The 23,130-nt window shown below is 38.7% G+C and overlaps 1 protein-coding gene across 2 annotated transcripts in view; it reads left to right on the top strand.

Moving 5' to 3' along the window:
- The window catches only part of MAP2K1 (mitogen-activated protein kinase kinase 1), a 102,178-nt gene that overhangs the window by 52,970 nt on the left and 26,078 nt on the right, over positions 1–23,130 (top strand). For both annotated transcript variants that reach the window (XM_004453133.4, XM_004453134.5), the window contains exon 5: positions 808–859. In XM_004453133.4, coding sequence (XP_004453190.1) covers positions 808–859 — 52 coding nt within the window. The remainder of the gene's footprint in view (positions 1–807; positions 860–23,130) is intronic.

A 23,130-nucleotide genomic window follows, 5' to 3' on the forward strand; every position in this document is an offset into this window, starting at 1 on the left:
ATAAGGGTGAAATCCAGAATATATAAAGAACATTTACAACTCAGCAACAAAAACACAAACCACCGAATTAAAAAGCGGACAAAGGCACATCAGTGTTGGCATTAATCACAATTGCCAAAAGATGGACGCAACCCAGGAGTCCTTCAACTGATAAATGGATAAAGATAATGTGGAATATACATACAATGAAATATTAATCAACTGTAAAAATGAATGAAGTTCTGATATATGCAACAACATGGATGAACCTTGAAGGTCACATGTTACCTGAAATAAGCCAGACACAAAAGGACAGATATTTTATGACTTAATGAAATACCTAGAATAGGCAAATTCATAGAGACAGAAAGTAGAGTACAGATTACCATGGGATGCATGGGGAGGAAGGGGGAGTCAGTGTTTAATGGGTACAGAGTCTCTGTTTGGGGTATTGGGAAAGGTTTGATAATGGATGGTGGTGGTGATGATAGCAAAACATTGTGAATTGTGATCAATACCAGCTGAATTGTATACATAAAAGTGGTTAAAATGGGAAATTTCATGTTGTGTGTATGTTAACACAAATTTTTAAAAAAAGTAATACTCTATATGCAATGTAAAAATATGGTTGCTTGATATGGCAGGTTAAAAAATGAATAACAAAAAGTTTAATGGAAAATAAAAAAGACCTTAAAAAAATTAGGGAAGAAAGGCAAATTTGTGGTGCTAGAGGAAATGTTTTCTAGATATATGAAAATAGAGAGATTGAGTATTTTCTAAGCATAAATATTTCAATTTTCCCATCTTTATACATTACCTTTTGTCTAGGTAATAAAGGGATTGACCTATCTGAGGGAGAAACACAAGATTATGCACAGAGGTAAGAAATTACTTGCTAGTTATTATGCTTTGAATTTTAGCTGATATGCAGAGATTCTTGCGTCCTCTCTTTGTGTTTTTGTTTTGGCCTAAAGCCTTTTAAAAAATGTTTTTCATCCTTTATTACAGGCCTTGACTATTTAGTTTGGGTGACTGGAGCAGCAGGTCCCATCTTCTTTTTGATCTGTGGCTCACCTATTACCTGAGGCCATGACAAACTTTCATCCAGCAATCCCAGGGTATAGACTCAACTAGAATTTATTTACCCAACCTTTAGTATCACTGTCTTAACAGCAGGACCAGGTTGTGCACAATTTTTTTTTTTTAAAGCCATGGCTAACCTGAATATAGGTTTACTATAATAGAAACTGTGACTTCTTTTAATAGAAGTACACACATGATCATATGACTCTCAAGTTTTTATCTAAGATAAATGAAAACATATCCATACTTGTGTACAAATGTTTTTAAAGCAGCTATATTTATAATTACTGAAATATCCTTCAACAGGCAAAGGGATAAGCAAATTGTAATTTATCCATAAAATACAACACTCTCAGCAGTAGAAACAAATAGCCTACTGAGACAGACAATTTGAATGAATCTCAAAAAACATGAGTCAAAGAACCTAGGCACAAAATAGTACAAACTGATTCCATTTATATAAAATTATAGAGAAAACAAATACTAATCTATAGTGACAGAAAGATCAGCGGTTGGTTACCTGAGAGTCTAGGGGGAGATTAATTTCAAAGGGGCATGTGGTAAATTTTGGGGGTGATAGAAATAGCACATCTTGATTGTGGTGGTGAATATGGGTATATACATTTATCAAAACTCAAAACCAAATACTAAGTGGCTACATTTTATTTTATGTAAATTGTACTCTAATATAGGTTATTTAAAAAGAAACAAGAAGCCAGAAGATAGAAAATTTTAAAACACAGTGCTGCTGACCATGTTCCTCCATCTGCAGGAGTGTTTTTGTTGTTCTGTTTGTGTGGGGTTTTTTTGAGAAACCAGGGACCGGGGATTGAACCTGGGACTTTATATGTGGGAATCCATCACTCAACCACTAAGTCACATTGGCTCCCCTGAGTTGTTTTTTTTTTCCGTTTGTTTTGCTTGCTTGTTTTTGTTGTTTAGTAGGCACTGGGACAGAACCCGGGACCTCCCATGTGGTAAGCATGCGTTCAACTGCTTGAGCCACATTTGCTACCCCATCTGCAGTATTGTTGATAGTGACTGGTGAAGAGAGGGGATTGGATAGGGGTTGAGTGGATTCGTGGAATTGACAGGTCAGGTACAAGTTATCGTGTATTTAATGATGCATTGTAACTGTGGCTGACCTTTGGGCTGACAATCCAGCTTTGACAAGGCAGATTTATGACCTTCCTCTCTTCCCCCTCTAATTGGAACTGTGTTTGCAAATGTTAGAGGGTGTAAATGTTAAAGGTCAATTCTGATTAAGTAGGTCTGGTGTGAGGCCTGGAATCTGAAATTGTAAAGTAAGCCTTATTTTTTGGTTGTTGTTTTTGTTTTTTGTTTCCCTTTTTCCTTTTTAAAGCAGTTTCTTATGCCATGGTCTGTAGCTACACTTTAAGAAACACTGCTGGGGAGTGAGTGAATTCTTAGCTAGGTGGCTTTCTGTGGTTATAAAGAGTAGCAGTAGCTTCTTCCTGATGGGCTTTTGGGAAAGGAAAAGCAATAGGAAGTGAAGAATGAAGGGGAATGTTGTACAAATGTTCTTTCTTTTTCTGGGGAAAATTTCACCAAATATGGATGGGCTTCTCTTTGAGGCAGGCTTGTATGTTGGAATTTCCATAGGTAGCTTTATAGCTTGTGCGTATGGCTCGGTTCTGTGCATCTGTCCATTTAAACCTGGACCACTAGACAGAATTGCCGAAGACTAGAGACTATTCAGACAAAAAGAAGAAAAGATGCGAAGAGAGCTGATGTTTCCAAGTTAAAACTAGACTTCCACTTCTGAAATATGGGGGAGTTATTGGTACCAGACTTGCCTTCTCACCATAATAACTAAAAAATGGAAAAAAAAATTTATGAAATTGCAGTTAGACTCTGGACTATAGGCAGGACTCTGGTCTATGAGAGAAGGGAAACAAACATGGGGAGCTCTATGATTTCCTGGCTTTCTTCCTAGAAGAATTTTCTAGACCATATTTCAGGAAAGGGGAAAGCCAGGCAAAGCACAAGGCTCACACTGAGTAGAAAAGACAAAGATAATAGCTCAGGGAGACCATGAGGCAACTGAAATTTGTGTGGCAGAGTATAAAAGGGCTCCAGGAACCTGCACACTGGTTCCCTTCAATCCATTGGTGAATGCTAATCTGCAATATATAGGGTGAAAATCCAATGAGACTCAGCAGAGAACTGCCAAGTGGCTGTAAGCTGAACATTTCCCACAGTTTACACAAGACAAGAGAGAGGTTTAAGTTACAGCCATTAGATTGGAGAGCCATCATTTGAATACCTGGGAGACTCAGTAGAGGCCTCAGGAGGGCCACCCCTTAATAGTCAGACTAACCTAGATCTGGAGAAAAGGCTTCTTTAAACCTCTTCAACAAAACTTAAAATAAGGCTCCAAAGGCTCAAGGTGAATCGCAAGCTATTTAACAGTGCACCAAAACAATTTTACCCTTATCAAAGAAAGAAAAACAGAATCCAGACAGTCATATTACTAATGTGCAGTGTCTAGTAAAAAGAATTAGTAGGTGTGCAGAGGTAGGAAAATGTGATCACTAAGTGGAAGAACAATTGTTCAAATGAAGAAGACCCAGAATTAGCAGAAAATAACTTTAAAACAGCTATTATAATTAGGATGAAGGACTTAAAGTAAAACAAATATAAACAGCAGAGAAATGAAAGATGCAAAGAAACAACTATGGAACTTCTAGGAATGGAAAAATTCACTGTCTGATATGAAATATTTATTATCTTGTGAAGATTATTTATTGTAAAAGGAAAAGATCAGTTAATGTGAAAATGTTACCATAAAAACTACCAGTACCGAAGCACAGAGGAAAAAGACTAAAAAAAAATAAAACCTTCAATCACCAGACACTCAGAGCCTATGGGGCAAGATCAAATTTTCTAACATTCATATAATTAGAGTCCCAGGAAAGGGGGGGATCCAGTACATTTAATTGAGAATTGTATGTTTTAATTCAAATGTGTTTTTGTTTTCAATTGTTTATATTTTCAATTATTAAATGTACAAACTAAAGTTAAAAAAGAAAAATGTTTGAAAAATTGGCTAAATATTTTCAGAATTTGAAAATTTCTAAATCCATAACTTCAAGAAGTTCAATCTCAACCAGGATAAACTCAAAGAAAACTACACTCGGGCACATTACAAACTCCTCATTGCATTTCTATATGCTAGCATACTCAGAGATACATTTGACAGAAGATGTCTAAAACTTGAATACTGAAAACTCTAAAACATTCTTGAGAGTAATTAAAGAAGACCTAAATAAACAGAGGTCCTGCAGTCATGGATCAGGAGACTCAGTGTTATTAAGGTATCAGTTTTGTCAAAATAATGTATAGATTCAGTGCCACCCCATTACAGATCCTGGAAATTTTCTTTGTAGAATTGACAAGCTAAATTTGAAATTCATATGGAAATGCAAAGGGTCAAAATTAATAGAACAAAGCAAAGAATTCAGAAATAGACCCATACCATTATGGTTGATTGATGTTTCTTTTTTTAATTTTTAAATTATTTTTTTAATGTTTTATTATTTTTTCTTTGTGGACAATTGATTTTTTGAAAGAGGTTCTAAGGTATTTCAATAAGGGAAAGATAATCTTTTCAACAAATGGCTCTGAAACAACTGATTATCCATATGTACAAAAATGAACTTTAGCCCTTGCCTCACAGTATATACAAAAATTTACTCTCAATGGATCATATGTCTGAATGTAGGCACTAAAATTATGAAACTTCCAGAAGAAAGCAGGAGACTGTCTCCTGTTCTTTGGCAAAGTACGTTTTTTAAAAATTTTAATTATTATTATTTTTTGAGGTACTGGGGGCTGGAGTTTGAATCTGAAACCTTGTATATAGGAAGTTGGTGCTCAACCACTGGGTTACATCGGCTTCCCTGAGTTGGTTTTTTCGTTTTTGTTTGCTGTTTTTTTTTTTCCTGGAGGCATCAGAAACTGAACCCAGGACCTTCTGTGTGGGAGGCGGGAGCTCAACTGCTTGAGCCACATCTGCTCCTGAGTTTTAAATGAAACAAAAAAGACAAAAACTATTAAAAAATCAGCAAATTGAACTTCATCTAAATTTAAAATATATGCTTTTCTAAAGAAACTATGACAAAAATGCAAAAGCAAGCCACAGGGTAAGAAAAACATTGGAAAAACATCAACTGACAAATGCTTATATCTAAAATATTTGAAACCTCTTATAACTCAGTGAGAAGAAGACAACCCAATTTAAAAAATGGGCAAAATATTTGAACACACTTTCAAAGAAAACAGATAAATGGTAAATAAACACATGAAAAGATATTCAGCATCATTAGGTGTGGCAGTTTGAAATTATTTTATGAATGCCAAAAAGAGGAAGATTATGTTTGCAGGCTGGTCCACTCCTGTGGGTGTGATATCTCTTCAGTTGGACTGCCTCAGTGAGGTATGACTCAGGTTGAGTCTCTGCCCTTTTGCTGAGTCAGATAAAAAGCAGAGACACACAGGAAGAGAGCACTGCCATTTTTGATCCTGCCATTTGAGAGAAAGGAGAGGCTCAAAGACCTGGGGCCATATGCCTGATAACTTGCAGCTGAAATTGGGAAGAAAGCGGAGCAGCTGAGCCTGAGAGAGGAGGCCCGGGAGTAGACTAACCCTATGCCTGGTTGCCGACAGCTGAGCTCTGGGAGACAGTACAGCCTGGAGAGGAAGGTAGAGACCAGGCAGAGATCGCCTGCCATCTCGCTTCAACACGTGGCAGCTGACTTGGGTGAGAAAGCACCTCTTTATGATGCCTTAAGATGGATTTTTCACAGCCTTGAAACTGTAAGCTTTTACCCCAAATAAATACCCTTTATGAAAACCAACACATTTCTGGTACTTTGCATCGGCAGCTCCTTGGCAAACTAAAACATTAGGCATTAGGGAAATGTAACTTAAAACCACAATGAGATACCATTGTGGGTAGGGCCAGATTACAGAGGAGCATGAGGAAACTTTTGGGGGAAGATGGATACGTTTTTATCTTCATTGTGGTATTGGTTTAAAAAGTGTATATGTATTTGATAAATATGTATAGGGATATATATGTTAAAACTCATAATATAGTTTAAGTATATGGAATTTATTGTATAAGAATTATATACCAATGAAGCTATAAAAAAAAAAGAAAAAAATCAAGTTGCTGAAAACCAGTGATAGAGATTCTTAAAAGCAGCCAGGGAAGAGGGTTACAATTCATAAAGGGAAATAAAGGTAGGAATTTTCACAGTCTTCCTATTAGAAATTTTGCACATCAAATGACAGTGGAGGGGAGCAGATGTAGCTCAGTATTGAGTGCCTGCTTCCCATGTATGAGGTCTTGGTGCCTCCTTAAAAAAAAAAAAAAAGATAATGGAGGGAACTGTGGGTAGATGGTGGAGGAAGAAGCTCCAGGAATCAGTCTCTTCATCAGAACAACTTTTAAACAGGAAGGAAATGTCTAAATCAGCTATTTCAAAACTCTGGAATACTAAAGCATCCAGAGAAGAGTGGAAGGAAGAAGGTGGTAAACTATGGTAAATACCAGTAAATTGTTCTCTTCACATCTCCCATTCTTGCAGCAGGCAGCAGGCCAATCCTTGGCCTACCATGCTGTTGCCAGAAAGGGACATAAAATTCCACTTTCCCAAGAGCCAGGGGAAGAGAGGGAATGTGGGCTGATTGCTGATCACTGCTTTTGATTAGTTACTTGGGATTGCTGGGGGCCTGGATCTGAGGGTGGCTATTGTTCCACCTGCTATGGACAGAGGCAGTGGATTAGACTTAAAGATAGTATAGTCCCTTAGAGCTGCAGACAAAGACTTAAAAAAAAAACACAAAACTTCACTATGCACAAGGAGATGATGGACAATATGGAGAAGTAAAGGGAGGCAGGCGTGGCTCAGGTGATTGGGCTCCCATCTACCATATGGGAGGCCCTGGGTTTGATTCCTGAGGCCTCCTGGTGAAGGCAAGCTGGCTCGCGCCATTGTGGAGAGCTGATGGCAGACAGTGAGTGCAAACAAGGTGGGGGGGGGGGCGATAAATAAATGAAGTAAAATCTTAAAAACAAAACAACTAAAGGATATCAGGGAACAATGAATGAACAATTTGAGAATCTCAATAAAGAGGTAGAAATTTTATAAAGGACCCAGACAAGATCATAATAATGGAAATGAAAAATTCCCAGGAGAGTTTCAGCAAAGATTGGAGTTGGTAGGAGAAAGAATCAGTGAATTTGGAAGACAAGACAAGTGGAATGAGTAAGACTGAGGAGCAGAAAGAAAAAAGGAATTATAAAAAGCAAACAAGTGGGACATACCACTAGATATACCAATATATACATAATGGGAATCCCAGAAGGAGAAGGAAGGGGCAGAAGGAATGTTCAAAGAAAGAATGACAGAAAACTTCTCAAACTTAGCAAAAGAAATATGCACATCCAAGAAGTCCAGAGAACACCAAACAGGACACAATTGAAGAAAAATACACCCCATCACATACTAATCACACTGTTGAATGCAAGGGACAAAGTCAGTGTTCTGAAGGCTGTAAGACAAAAAGTGTTATGTACAAGGGAGTCCCAATCAGATTGAGTGCTGGCTTCTCATCAGAAAGCATGGAGACAAAAAGGCAGTGGGCTGAAATATTTTAAAATGCTGAGAGAAAATAATTGCCAGCTAAAAATACTATATATGGCAGGACTTTCTTTAAAAAATGAGGGCATGATTGAGACAATCCCAGATAAACAAAAGCTTGAGGGAGTCCATAACATGACCTGACCTACAAGCAATGCTAATTTTCACATTGAAAGGAAAGGACACTAGACAATGGTTCAAAGCAGCATAAAGAAACCCCTCTGGTATAGGTAATTATTTGGGTAATTATAAATGCTAGTACTATTGTATTGTATTCTTTGGTATGTAAGTTGACTTCTTCCTACAGGTGCTAAAATGAAAATGCATGAAAAGTAATAATAAGCCTATGGTTTTAGACATACAATGTACAAAGATATAATTTGTAACAAGTACAAAAAAGGTGGGTGGGTGGAGGGTTAAGGAAGTATATGTGTATGCTATTAAAGTCAAGTTGGTATCAAGTCAAATGTAATTGTTATGTATATTTAGGATGTTAAACTTTAACCCCATAGTAACTACAAGGGAAATAAATGAAAAATATATCCAGATATGGGGAGCAGATGTAGCTCAGTGGTTCACTGCCTGCCTCCCACATACTAGGTCCTTGTTTCAATCCCTTGTACCTCGTTAAAAAAAGAAAAACATATCCAGATAAATGACAAGACACTCAATATGGTATAATACAAAAAATAAAATAAAATATAAAAATGTAAGTAGCATTAACAAAAGAATAGGGGGATAAAAGAAGGTATAAGACTTAAAAATACCAAATAGCAAAATGACAGAAGAAAGTTCTGCCTTTTTATTAGTGTCTTTAAATGTAAATGGACTAAATTCTCCAGTCAAAAGGCAGAGATTGGCAGAATGGATAAAAAAGCATGACCCAATTATATGCTGTTTACAAGAGACTCACCTTAAATTCAAAGTGAAAGGCTAGAAAAAAAAATATACAATGTAAGTAGTAACAAAAACTGAGCTCGGGTGGCTATACTAATATCAGACAAATTAGATCCTTAAGTCAAAAACAATTACAAGGGACAAAGACAGTCATAAACTGATAAAGGGGTCAGTTCAACAAGGTGATGTTAACAATTATGTATACACGTACAGCAGAGCCCCAAAATATATGAAGCAAATACAGATTTGAAGGGAGAAATAGTTTTATATTAATAGTAGGAAACTTGAATATATCACTCTCAATATTGGATAGAACATCTAGACAGAAGATGAGTAAGGAAATACAAGACATGAATAATGTTGTAAATTAACTAGATGTAACAGACATGTAGAACAGTTCACTCAAAGTAACAGTTGTTCTCAAGTGCACATGGATCATTCTCCAGGATAGACCATATCTTAGTGTTGTACAAAACAAGTCTCAATAAATAAAAGAATAGTAAATCATACAATATCTTCCCTGACCATAGTGGGTGAGAAAACAATAACAGAGGGAGAACTGGAAGATTCACAAATGTGTAGAAATTAACTCACTCAAAAACCAGTGGTTCAAAGAACAAATGAAAAAGGAAAATACAATATACCAAAACTTAGGAGGTGCAGCAAATGCAACAAAGGAAATGTATAGCTCTAAATGCTTACATTGAAAAAGAACAGTTCAAATCAGAGACCTAGTCTCAAAACTGGAAGAACTAGGAAAATAAGAGCAAACTAAACCCAAAAAGTAGGAAATAAAAATTAGAGCAGAGATAAATGAAATAAAGAATAAACTGTCAACAACACAATAAGGACAACCAACAAAACCAAAAGTTGGTTCTTTGAAAAGGTCAGTAAAATTGGCAGGCTCTCTCTGCCTAGAGGAGCCTGCACCAAGTCTTGTTACGTATTTCCGTCTTTCTCTGCCATTTCTCAGCAAGCTTTGTTCTTTCCCCCATTTCCCAAATAAATTATTTTTACTGACTGGGCTAACAAAGAAAAAAAAAAAGAGGATGTAAGTAAAGAAAATCAGAAATTGTAAGGAGTGTATTCCTTTTGACCCTGCTGAAATAAAAAGAACTTTAAGAGAGGACACTGCGAACAACTGTACACCAACAAATTAGATAACCTAGATATTAGATACTCATAGAAACGTACAAACTACCAACCCTGACTCAAGAAGAAATGGAGGATCTCAACAGAGAAATATCTAGTAAAGAGATTGAATAAGGAATTAAAAACCTCCCAACAAAAAAAAGCCCAGATGGCTTCACAGGGGAATTTTACCAAACATTCCAAGAAAAATTAACATCAATCTCCTGCTCAAACTCTTCCAAAAAATGTGAAGAGGAGGAAACACTCCCTGATTTATCCCATGAGACCAACATCACACTCATACCGAAGTCAGATAAAGATACCAGAAGAAAATTACAGACCAGTATATCTTATGATTATAGATGCAAAAATTTTCAACAAAATACTAGCAAACCAAATCCAACAGCACATTAAAGGAATTAGGCACCATGATCTAGTGGGATTTATTGCAGGTTTGGAAGTTTGAATCAAATAAGAAAATCAATGAATATAACAGCACATTAACAGAATTGAAGAAAAAAGACCACACGATCATCTCAATTGACACTGAAAAGGCATTTGACAAAATCTACATCCCTTCTTGATCAAAACACATAGAAAATTGGGACATATAAAGGATATATATGAGGGAAGCGGATTTGGCTCAACTGATAGGGCGTCCCTACCATATAGAAGGTCCAGGGTTCAAACCCAGGGCTTCCTGACCTGTGTGATGAGCTGGCCCACGTGCAGTGCTGACACATGCAAGGAGTGCTGTGCCATGCAGGAGTGTCCTCTGCATAGGGGAGCCACGTGCAAGGAGTGCGCCCCGCAAGGAGAGCCACCCCACGTGAAAAAAGCGCAACCTGCCCACGAGTGGTGCCACACACACAGAGAGCTGACGCAGCAAGATGACGCAACAAATAGAGACACAGATTCCCGGTGCTGCTGACAAGAATGCAGCAGGTGGACACAGAAGAACACACAGTGAATGGGCACAGATAGCAGACCGGGGGGGGGGGGGCAGGGAGAGAAATAAATAAAAAATAAATCTTAAAAAAAAGAGTCAAGGATGATGCCCAGGTTTTTTTTGTTTTGTTTTTTGTTTTTTTTTAAGGGCATATATTAAAAACCCACAGCTAATATCCTACTTAAGGGTGAAAGACTAACAGCTTTTGCAGTAAGATCAGAAACAAGGCAGAGATGCTCACTGTCACTACGGTAGTAATAATATTAAATAATATTGTTCTGGAAGTTCTAGCTAGAGCAATTAGGCTATGTAGCAGTTTGATATGGTTATGAATTCCAATAGTAGATACTGGATTATGTTTGTAATCTGGTCTGAACCTGGCCATGATTAAGTTATGATTAGGGCTTTAATTGGCCTTGTCATTAGGGTGTTAGATAAAAGACATGACATAGATAAAAGACATGACAAAAGACAGACTTGGGGGTTTTTGATACTGGAATTTGATGTTGGAATTTGATGCTGAAGCCTTAAGCTGTAGCCCCAGGAAGTAAGCTCACAGAGGAAAGAGAAGCAAGCCCCAGGAAGAGAGTAACCCTGAACCCAGAGAGAAGCAAGACACTGGAAGGGAGGAACCCAGGAAGCCTGAACCCTCACAGACATCAGCAGCCATGATGCTCCAACACATGAAAATAGACTTTGGTGAGGGAAGTAACTTATGCTGTATGGCCTGGTATCTGTAAGCGCCTACCCCAAATAAATACCCTTTATAAAAACCAACCTATTTCTGGTATTTGGCATCAGCACACCCCTTTGACTGACTAATACAGGCTAGAAAAAAAATTAAAAGCACCCACATTGGAAAGGAAGAAGGAAAACTTTCCCTATTTGCAGATGACATCCTATACACAGAAAATTCTGGGAAGTCCACAACACAGCTCCTAGAGCTAATAAATTAATTCACCAAAGTGGATCAACACCCTCAAATCAGTAGTTTTTCTATACACTAGCAATAAACAATTGGAAGAAGAAATCAAGAAAAAAGAATCCATTTACAATAACAACTAAAAGAATCAAATGTCTAGGAATAAACCTAACCAGGATGTAAAGGACATGAACACAAAAAATTGTAAAACATTGCCGAAAGAAATCAAAGAAGACCTAAAAGATGGAAGGAAATTCCATGTTCATGGATTGGAAGACTCTTCGTTTTCTGGCTGCACAAACAAATAGCATGCAGTGGTTCAGCTTAAAACAATGGGAATTTATTCATTCACTGTTTGAGGCTGGAATAAAGTTTCAAATTAGGAGTCATCAAGGTACTGCTTTCTTCACAAAGGCTGGCATTCTCAGGCTGGCTGCTGGTGATCCTTAGTCTTAGTTTGTCACATGGCAAGGCACATGTGGTATTTCTGGCATCTCTCCCTTCTCTTTTAGATTCCATTACTTTTCAGCTCTGGCTGCTCCCTCTGTGGCTTTCTATTTCTGTCTGAATTTCATTCTACTTATAAAGGACTCCAGTAGTAGCATTAGGACCCATCCTGGGAAGTGGATGTGGCTCAAGCGATTCTGCTCCCATCTACCATAGAGGAGGTTCAGGGTTTGATTCCCAGGGCCTCCAGGTGAAGACAAGCTGGCCCATGCAGGAGTGCTGGCTCTCATGGAGAGCTGGTGCAGCAAGATGACGCAACAAAAAGAGATGCAGAAGAGAGACAATAAGAGACAAAGCAGACCAGGTTGCTGAGGTGACTTATGAGACTGAGTGCCTCTCTCCCACTCCAGAAGGTCCCTGGATCAGTTCCTGGTGTCACCTAAAGAGAAGACAAGCAGACAGAAGAACACACAGCAAATGGACATATCAGACAGCAAGCACAAAAACAATGTGGGGGCAGGGGGTTAAATAAATCAATCTTAAAAAAAGAGAGAGACCCATCCTGACTGATCTGGGCCAGACCTTAACTGAAGTAATCTCATCAAAAGTCCCTACTTACAATCTGTTCCCACCCATAGGAATAGATTAAGTTTAAAAACATGTTTTTTTCCTGGGGTATGTATAGCTTCATCACAGAAGACTAGTTTTAAGATGTCAGTTTTACCCAAAGTGATGTACAAATTCAACACAGTCCCAATCAAAATTCCAAGAGCCTTTTTTATGGAAATGGGCAAAACAGCCATCAAATTTATATAGAAGGGTAAGGGAGCCCAAATAGCCATAGCCATCTTGAAAAAGCATATGAAGTTGGAAACTCACTTACCGTTCTTAAAACTTATTAAAAAGTCACAGTAATCAAACCAGCATGGTACTGGCACAAGGACAGACATATAAAACAGTGGAACCTAATTGAAAGGTTAGAAATTAACACCCACATTTATGTCCAGCTGATTTTTGACAAGGGGGCAAAGGCCATTTAATTGTGTAGGAATAGTCTCTTCAACAAATAGCATTGAGAAAATTGGATCCCTTTTTGCAAAAGAATGAAGGTGGGCCCCTACCTCTTACCATATACAAAAATCAACTCAAAATGGACCAAAAACCTAAATATAAGAGCCAGAACTATCAAACTCCTAGAAGAAAATCTAGGGAAGCATCTTCAGCATCTTGTGAAAAGCAGTTGTTTCTTAGAGTTTACACCCAAAGCACAAGCAATAAATATAATAATTGATAAATGGGACCTCACTAGAATTAAAACAAAACAAAAAACTTACATGCTTCCAAACTTTTGTGCCTTTTGTGCCTCATGAAAGTAAAACTACCATCTATACAATGGGAGAAAATATTTGGAAACCACATACTCAATAAGGGATTAATATCTAGAACAAATTTAGAAGGCCTTCAGCTCAATAACAAAAAGACAACCCAGTTAAAAAAATTGGCAAAAAAACTTAGAGATATCTCTCCAAAGAAGGTAGACAAATGGCCATAAAGCACAAGAAAAGATGCTGAACATCATTAGTTATTGGAGAAATGCAAATCAGAACCACAGTGAGATATTGCTTATACCCACTACAATGGTTACTATTTTAAAAAATGAAAAAATTACAAATGTTGGAGAGGATGTAAAGAAATTGGAGCATCTCATTCATTGCTGGTGGGAACAAAACGGTAGAGCTGCTTTGAAAGGAAGTTTGGTGGCTTCTCAGAAAGTTAAGTGTAGAATTACCATTTGACCCAGTATCCTACTTCTAGGTTTGTTTATAGCCAAAATATGGAAAGTTAGGATCACAAACAGATACACTCATGTTGATGTTCATAGTGGCATTATTCACAATTGCCAAAAGATGGATGCAATCCGAGTATCTATCAACTAACAAATAGATAAACAAAATATGGTATATACTTGAATATTATTCAACTATAAAAAGGAATGAAGTTCTGATACATGGGATATCGTGGATTAACCTTGAAGACATATTGAGTGAAATAAGCCACACACAAGAGGATCAATAGTGTATGAGCTCACTGATACAAAACACTTAGAATAAGCAAACTCATAGAATCAAAATCTAGAATATAGGCTACCAGTGGGTGGGGTGAGTGTAGGGACTAGGGAGTTGAGGCTTAAATAATGTACAGAGTTTCTGACATTACATTGTAAACTAATTAACAGCACTGAATTATATATTTGAATATTGTTAAAAGGGGGAATTTTTGATCATATATAAGTTACTAGAATAAAAATTAAAAAATAAAAAGCCACAGAGCTGCACAATACAGTGAAATGTAACTTAAATTGTGGTCTGTCGTTAATGGTACATTTATAAAAATGTACTTTCCTCAGTTATAACAAATCTACCACACCAATGCAAGGGGTTAGTAATACAGGGGTATATGGGAACGCTGTATTTAATATTTTTGTAAATCTTCAGCTTCTCTAACTTAAAAAAAAAAAAGATAACGAAATGATATTTTTAAAGTGTTGAAAGAAAAAAAAAGCTATCAACCTAGAAATCTAGATCCGTGAAAATATCTTTCAAAAAGAAGTCAAAATAAAGGCATCTTCAGGAAGACAAAAGCTGAGAGAATTTGTCATCCACAGTCTTTAACTACAAGAAATGTTGAAGAAGGTCTTGATGGAGAAGGAAAATGATACTGGATAGAATTACAAGTGCCAGAAATGGTAAATCTATTGTAAAGTTCTTACATTATACATGAATTTAAAATATTAGATTTTGACAAATTAAAGATGCATATTATAAACTTCACAGCCACTACTAAGAATATTTAAACAAAAAGGTATAATTATTAAGCCAAGATAGGGATAAAATGAGATACTATAAAATATTGAAGCCAAAAATAATGGTAGTTAAAAAGGGAGAAAAGGGAAACGGACTTTGGCCCAGTGGTTAGGGCGTCCGTCTACCATATGGGAGGTCCGCGGTTCAAACCCCGGGCCTCCTCGACCCGTGTGGAGCTGGCCATGCGCAGTGCTGATGCGCGCAAGGAGTGCCGTGCCACGCAAGGGTGTCCCCCGCGTGGGGGAGCCCCACGCGCAAGGAGTGCGCCCGTGAGGAAAGCCGCCCAGCGTGAAAAGAAAGAGCAGCCTGCCCAGGAATGGCGCCGCCCACACTTCCCGTGCCGCTGACGACAACAGAAGCGGGTGCCGCTGACGACAACAGAAGCGGACAAAGAAACAAGACACAGCAAACAGACACCAAGAACAGACAACCAGGGGAGGGGGGGAAATTAAATAAAATAAATAAATCTTAAAAAAAAAAAAAAAAAAAAAAAAAAGAGAAAAGGAACGAAGAATAGATGAGACGCATAGAAAAGAGTTATTGGGTGGTATCCTTAAACCCAATCATAATGGTAATTTCATTAGATAAAGCATTCTAAGCAGTTCAAGGCCAACACTATCACACTTCATTAAAAAATCTAGGCCCAACTATATGCTTTATGCACAGAACACACTTGCAATGTGAAAAAAACAGCTTAAGATTGAAAGGGTACCCAGTCTTTTAGGCCCTCTGATTTTCAACAAGGGTGCCAAGTGTGTTAAATCAGAGAAAGGGTGGTGTCATCAATAAATGGGGATGAAAAAACCGGAGGTCCACATGCTAAAGAATGAATTTGACCTCTTCTTCACACCATATACAAAAATTGGCTCAAAATGGATCAAGGACCTAAACATAAGAGCTAAAACTATAAAATTTCAAAGAAAACATGGGGAAGAACCTTCATATCCTTGGATTTGGCAGTGATTTCTTAGATATGACACCAAAACCATGAGAAAGAAAGAAAAAATAGACTTCAAAATTAAAGACTTTCATAAATCAAAGGACATTACTAAGAAAGTGAAAAGATACTTAATGAGAAAAAATTCTTACAAACTATATCTAAGGGTTTAATATCTGGATATATAAGAAACATCTGTAACTCAGCAACAAAAAAGACAACCCAATTTAAAAGTGGACAAAAAGACTTGAATAAATCATTTTCCAAAGAAGAAATGCAAATGGCCAATAATAACAGGAAAGGATGCTCTGCATCATTAGCTATTAGGTAAAGGCAGTGAAAAGTTCAGTGAGATTCCACTGCAAACCTGCTAGGATGTCTATTAAAAAAAAAATACACGAAATAACAAGTATTGGCGAGGATGTGGAGAAATTGGAATCCTTATATTGTTGGTGGGAAAGTAAAATGGTGTAGCTCTGGCAGTTCCTCAGAAAGATGATTATAAATTAATATATGAACTAACAACCCCACTTCTAGGTATATATCCAAAAGAATTGAAAGCAAGGACTCAAACAGTATTCTGTTAAAAGAGTACTACAGTGTTTGTAGCAGCATTACTCACAATAGCCAAAAGGTGGAAGTATCCACCAACAAATGAATAGGTAAACAAAATGTGGTATATCCATACAATGGAATATTATTCTGCTGTAAAATATGAATGAATTTCTGATATATGCTATAATATGGATGATCCCTGAAGACATGTTGACTGAAATAAACTGGACACAAAAGGACACATAGTGTTTGATTTCACATTTATGAAATACCTAGAATAAGCAGATTCATCAAGACAGAGGCCCTGAGTGGGGGACGGTATATGCATGTGGGTGGGACATTATTGCTTAATGGGTACAGTGTTTATATGTTATCACAATAAAAAGTTAAAAAAAAAAAGACTAAGGATAGGGAAAGAGTTCCATGGAAACATTCATCTTAAGAAAGTGGTGCAGGTAAGTTAATTTTAGAGAAAGCAGACTTAAGAACAAGGCATATTACTGAAGATAAATGGGTATATTTTATAATATACCCATTATAAACACATATGTTATATATATTATATACTCAATAATCCAAAGTGAATATGGGGAAGTGGATTTGGCTCAACTGATAGAGTGTCTGCCTACCATATGGGAGGTCCAGGGTTCAAACCCAGGGCCTTCTGACCCATGTGGTGAACTGGCCCACATGGAGTGCTGATGCGTGCAAGGAGTGCCGTGCCAAACGGGTGTTCCCTGCATAGGGAAACTCCAGGCACAGGATTGCACCCCGCAAGGCGAGCCATCCCGCAAAAGAAAAGCGCAGCATGCCTAGGAGTGGTGCCGCACACATGGAGAGCTGACATAGTAAGGTGATGCAACAAAAAAGGGACACAGATTTCTGATGCTGTTGACAAGAATACAAGCAGACACAGAAGAACACACAATGAATGGACACAGAGAGCAGACTACACTGGGGGGGGAAGGGGAGAGAAATAAAAAATAAAATAAACATATACTGTTAGGTAATAATAAAATAAAAAACAAAACAGTGAATATGCACCTAATGACTTCAAAATATAGAAAGCAAAAGTTGACAAAACCTCAAGAAGAAATGGATAAGTCCACCATGGTAGTTGGATATTTTAATCCTCTCTCTGAGTAATTGATGGAGCAAATGGCAGGGAGTTGGTAAAGACATTGAAGGCTTAAACAATACTGTCAACCATCATGACCTAATTGATATTCATGGAACACTCTACCCAATAGCAACAGAATATACATTCTTTTCAAGTACACATGGAATATTCACCAAGATGGTCAATATATTGGGCCATAAAGCACATCTACATACATTTAAAGATATGAAATCCTACAGATCTTATTTTCTGACCACATTAGAACTAAATTTGAATTTAATAACAATATTATCTTGAAAATCTTTCTAAATAACCATTGGGTCAAAGAAGAAATCACAGGAGAAATTAGAAAAAAAATTTTTTTTTTTTAAAGATTTATTTATTTATTTAATTTCCCCCCTTCCCCTGGTTGTCTGTTCTTGGTGTCTATTTGCTGCGTCTTGTTTCTTTGTCCGCTACTGTTGTCGTCAGGGGCACGGGAAGTGTGGGCGGCGCCATTCCTGGGCAGGCTGCTCTTTCTTTTCACGCTGGGCGGCTCTCCTCACGGGCGCACTCCTTGCGCGTGGGGCTCCCCCACACGGGGGACACCCTTGCGTGGCACGGCACTCCTTGCGTGCATCAGCGCTGCACATGGCCAGCTCCACACGGGTCAAGGAGGCCCGGGGTTTGAACCGTGGACCTCCCATATGGTAGACGGACGCCCTAACCACTGGGCCAAAGTCCGTTTCCCTAGAAAATATTTTTAACTGAATAAATGAAAACATAGCGTATCAAAATTTATGGTGTTCATCTAAAGAAGTACATAGATATTTATAGCTTTAAAAGCTTACTATTATAATAGAAGGATTAAAATCAATTGAAGTTTCCAGTTTAAGAAGTAAGAAAATAAAATTAAACCCAAAGTAGAAAGAAGGAAATAAGATAAAAACTACTGATGAAGTAACTCAATGAATAGAGAAATTTAGTGAAATCAAAACCTAGTTCTTGGGAAGGAGACTTGGCTCAATGGACAGAGTGTCCACCTACCACATGGGAGGTCCACGGTTCAAACCCAGGGCCTCCTTGACCTGTGTGGAGCTGGCCCACACACAGTGCTGATGTGCACAAGGAGTGCCGTGCCACGTGGAGGTGTCCCCCGTGTAGGGGAGCCCCCACGCACAAGGAGTGCACCCTGTAAGGAGAGCTGCCCAGTGTGAAAGAAAGTTAAGTCTGCCCAGGAGTGGTGCCGCACACTGATGCAGCAAGATGACTCAACAAAAAGAGACACAGATTCCCGGTGCTGCTGACAAGAATAGAAGCGGACACAGAAGAACACACGGCAAATAGACACAGAGAACAGACAACTGGGGCGGGGGTGGAGGGGAGGAAGGGGAGAGAAAAATAAAAATCTTTAAACAAAAAAACCTAGTTCTTTGAACAAAAAGTTCAATAAAATCAATAAACCTGTAGCTAGATTGATCAAGAAACAAAGATGCAGTTTAACAATATTAGCAATGAAATGGATATCATTATAGATTCTGTTAGCATTTTAAGAATAATAAGAGTATATTTATGCTTTCCACATTGTGACTTTCCCCATTGTAGTTTCTATATATTGTGGTTTGGCATAAGAAATTGGAATTTTGGGGGAGTTTTGCAGAAGATGAGGTGACATGCAAAGGCCAGGAGATGACACGGAAAAAATTTAGAAACTCAGAAATGCATAAAATATATGTATTGTATAATATCAACTCTGACCAAATACGTATCCCAAATTTTACAATAAGGTACTGTAAGCACCGCATAAAAGAAGAAATTCAGACTTCTTCTCTGGTATGATGGGAGGGCCAAAAATTTTTTATGTGGGTTTTCCAGATTGTAGGGACACCATGACCCTAACCCCCATGATGTGGAAGAGATAACTGTATTCTGAAAAATGTTATTCCAGTGACTTTAATATTTTAGAGAAATGGACAGATTTCTTGAACAGGATAAATTTCCAACACTGACAAGAAGAAATAGAGAATCTGAGTAGCCTTCTGTCTATTAAGCAAATTAAAGTTGTAGTTAACCTTGTCCCAAAAAAGTTCCAGGATTCAATTCCTTCACTTTTACCAAATGATTTGGAAAGAGAGAACGATTTCCAAATCATTGTGAGTTTAGCATTACGCTAATACCAAAATCAAAGATATTAGAAGAAAAGTATGGACCAACATCCCTCTGCACATCAGTACAAAATCCTTGGGAGTGGATATGCAAGTAGTTGAGCGCCCACCTCCCACATGGGAGGTCCCAGGTTCGGTTCCCAGGGCCTCCTAAAGAAGACAATGAACAGACAACAAGCAAAAAATGACGAGCCAAAAACCAACACGCAAGAACAATGAGCAAACAGACGAGGGAGCCATCTTGAGGTGTGGGTGGTGAAATCCTTTACAAAATTTTAGTAAACTGTATCTAGCATTCTATATAGAGGCTGATAGTTTATGACTGAGTGAGGTTAATCTCAGGAATGCAAGATAGGTTCAGCACTTAGAAAGCAAGCTGCGTTATTTGCCCCATGAAAAGAATGAAAGAAAAACCGTTATTTCAGTAGATGTAGAAAAAGTGTTTGACAAAATATAACCTCCTTCTCTGCCTGTCTCCTGTCCCACACTCATATCTTTGGTGGACTAATTCTGTTTATCTTTTTTAGTACAGAATTGAGGTTTAGGAATTAGCCAGCTAACTTTCAAATCCTAACTCCTACACACAGGGTATATGATTGATTTAAGTTTACTCATCTGTAAAATGGGGATAATAATAGTACTTACTTATATAGTTGAGAGAATTAATTAGTCTTACTTACTGTATTAGCCAATTGGGTGCTGATGCAAAATACCAGAAATTGGTTCGTTTTTACAAAGGGTATTTATTTGGGCTAGGAGCTTACCGGTACCAGGCCTTAAAGCTTAAGTTACTTCCCTCACCAAAGTCTATTTGGAGCAAGGTGGCTGCCAATGTTTGTAAGGGTCAGGCTTCCTGGGTTCCTACATTCCTGGAGCTTGCTTTACTCTAGCTTCAAGGTCCCTTCCCTCTTGAGGCTGTCTTCTCTTTCCTCTGCATGCTGACTTCCCAGGGCTCCAGTTTAAGTCTTCAGCATCAAACTCCAAAATCAAAAGTTGAACATCAAAAGCCCTCAGCTCTGTTCTTTGCCCTGCCTTTTATCTGTGAGTCCCCACCCACCAAGGGGTGGAGACTCAACGCCCTAAGAATGTGATCCAATTAAAGCCCTAATGGTAACTCAATCATGCCCGGGTATAGATCAGATTACAAGCATAATCCAATATTTCTTTTTGGAGTTCATCAATTATATCAAACTGCCTCACCAAGTCATTAATAAATGTTAGCTAATAGTATTGTTAATATTTACCTGAGACTTCCTTATTAATGTTTTCCCATGAATGCATCCCCCCTACCCTAGCAGATTAAGTGCTCTGCCTCTGTCTTCCTTATGCACAGTATCCATCCCTTATTGTAATAAATAATGATCATTATTGACAGCCTCTCATGTACCAGGTGCTATGTTATATGCTTTATATATCTTATTTCATTTACTGCTCACAACAACCTTGTGATATAGGTACACTTTCCCCTGTTTTAAAAACAAAGACCAAAGGTTTATATACCTGTCTCTCCCACTAGCCTGTGAACTTCTTCCAACCATGTTGAGTACATCTTTGTATCCCTGGTCCCTAAGAATAGCAGAAAACATCTCTCCTTCTTAAAGATTTGTTAGATGGGTGAATGTGTGGTTGACTTGTGTCAGAAAACATGGCAACAGTGAAATGGAGCCAAGAGTCCATGGCTCCTAGCTCTTTTTCTTTTTTTTTATAGATTTATTTATTTATTTCTCTCTGCATGTTCTTCTTTGTCCACTTCTGTTGTTGTCAATGGCACGGGAATCTGTGTCTCTTTCTTTTGCCTCATCTTGCTGCGTCAGTTCTCTGTGTGTGTGGCACCATTCTTGGGCAGGCTGAACTTTCTTTTGCGCTGGGCGGCTCTCCTTATGGGGCGCACTCCTTGCGCATGGGGCTCCCCTACGCGGGGGACACCTGAGTGACAGGGCACTCCTTGCGAGCATCAGCACTGTGCATGGGCCAGCTTCACATGGGTCAAGGAGGCCCAGGGTTTGAACCGCGGACCTCCCATGTGGTAGACAGACGCCCTAACCACTGGGCCAAGTCTGCCGCTGCTCCTAACTCTTAGCACAGTGATTTATCTACAGGCTGTTTCTGTGCCAAGTCTTGTGTTTATCAAGATGCAGAGCTATAACTTTTTTCCCTTCCAAAGGAGGAAGGTACTAGCTCATACCTGGAATAGCCTCCTTGTTTTCCTTTTCTGCCTGATGCTGCCACCACCTTCCCAGGACTCTGTCCTGGCTTTACCAGTAACTGTTGCTCTTTGACATGAAGAGCTGCTTTGTGAGCCACACAGATCTCTAGGCAGATGTTGTTGGTGGAGAGTTCACCACTTGCCCAGACAAGAAGAGGAGATCCCCTAGCAGGAATTTTGCACCAGTGAGCAGTGAGTACCTGTGGGCTGGCTTGGCCTAGTTGCTCAGTTTTTCAGACTCCTGCTGTCTATGGGGTTTCTCCAGAAATCCTGCAAGAATGAACTGTAAGGCCTGGACTTGGACAACTTGATCCCCGAATAAGACAGAGAGTGGGTAATTCCTGGAAACTGGAATCAGGGTGTGAAAGAGAGGCGAGTCTCCCTGCCTCTGTCTTTAGTCTTCCTTGCTGCCATTAAATTCTTCCTTGGGGAGAGGAACGCTGTTTCCAGGTGCCTTTTAGGTACTGTTTTCCCAGGGATAAATGGCCTCTTGAAAGTTTTTCAGTTAGTGTGTACACTGGCTAGCTTTCCTACCTTCCTAATGTGTCCGAGCTGGGTGGGAACTGAGAGAAGCAGGTTTTACCCTCACTCCTGAAGTGATTTGTCTCTGCCATTGTGTAATGGCATTTCTTGGGCAGGACAAGTATAGCCAATATTCTGATATCAGTGATAAGGTACCTCTTCTGGATTTGACCCATGGTGAATGGGTCCGCTGTGACCTGTCCTGGTGTTGGTACAGAATGTTGTATTCTCTTTCCCCTTGGCATTCTCAGGGAGAAGCAGTCTGTTGTACATGGCTTATAGGCTTTGGGCTGTTCATCAGAGGGTGAGTATTAGATCTTGTGACCCCTCTGGGAATATGTTTTCTCTGAAATATCTGGTGACATTCTGGTCAGTGGTTACATGTTTCTTTTTTCTTTTTTTTTAAAAAGATTTATTTATTTCTCTCCCCTTCCCCCCTCCCCACCCTGGTTGTCTGTTCTCTGTGTCTATTTGCTGCATTGTCTTTGTCTGCTTCTGTTGTCATCAGCAACACGGGAATCTGTGTTTCTTTTCGTTGCGTCATCTTGTGTCAGCTCTCCGTGTGTGCGGCACCATTCCTGGGCAGGCTGCACTTTCGTCTGCACTGGGCGGCTCTCCTTACGGGGCGCACTCCTTGCATGTGGGGCTCTCCTACGCGGGGGACACCCCTGCATGGCACGGCACTCCTTGCACACATCGGCAC

Source organism: Dasypus novemcinctus, chromosome 3, assembly GCF_030445035.2.
Source record: "Dasypus novemcinctus isolate mDasNov1 chromosome 3, mDasNov1.1.hap2, whole genome shotgun sequence".
Lineage (NCBI taxonomy): Eukaryota > Metazoa > Chordata > Mammalia > Cingulata > Dasypodidae > Dasypus > Dasypus novemcinctus.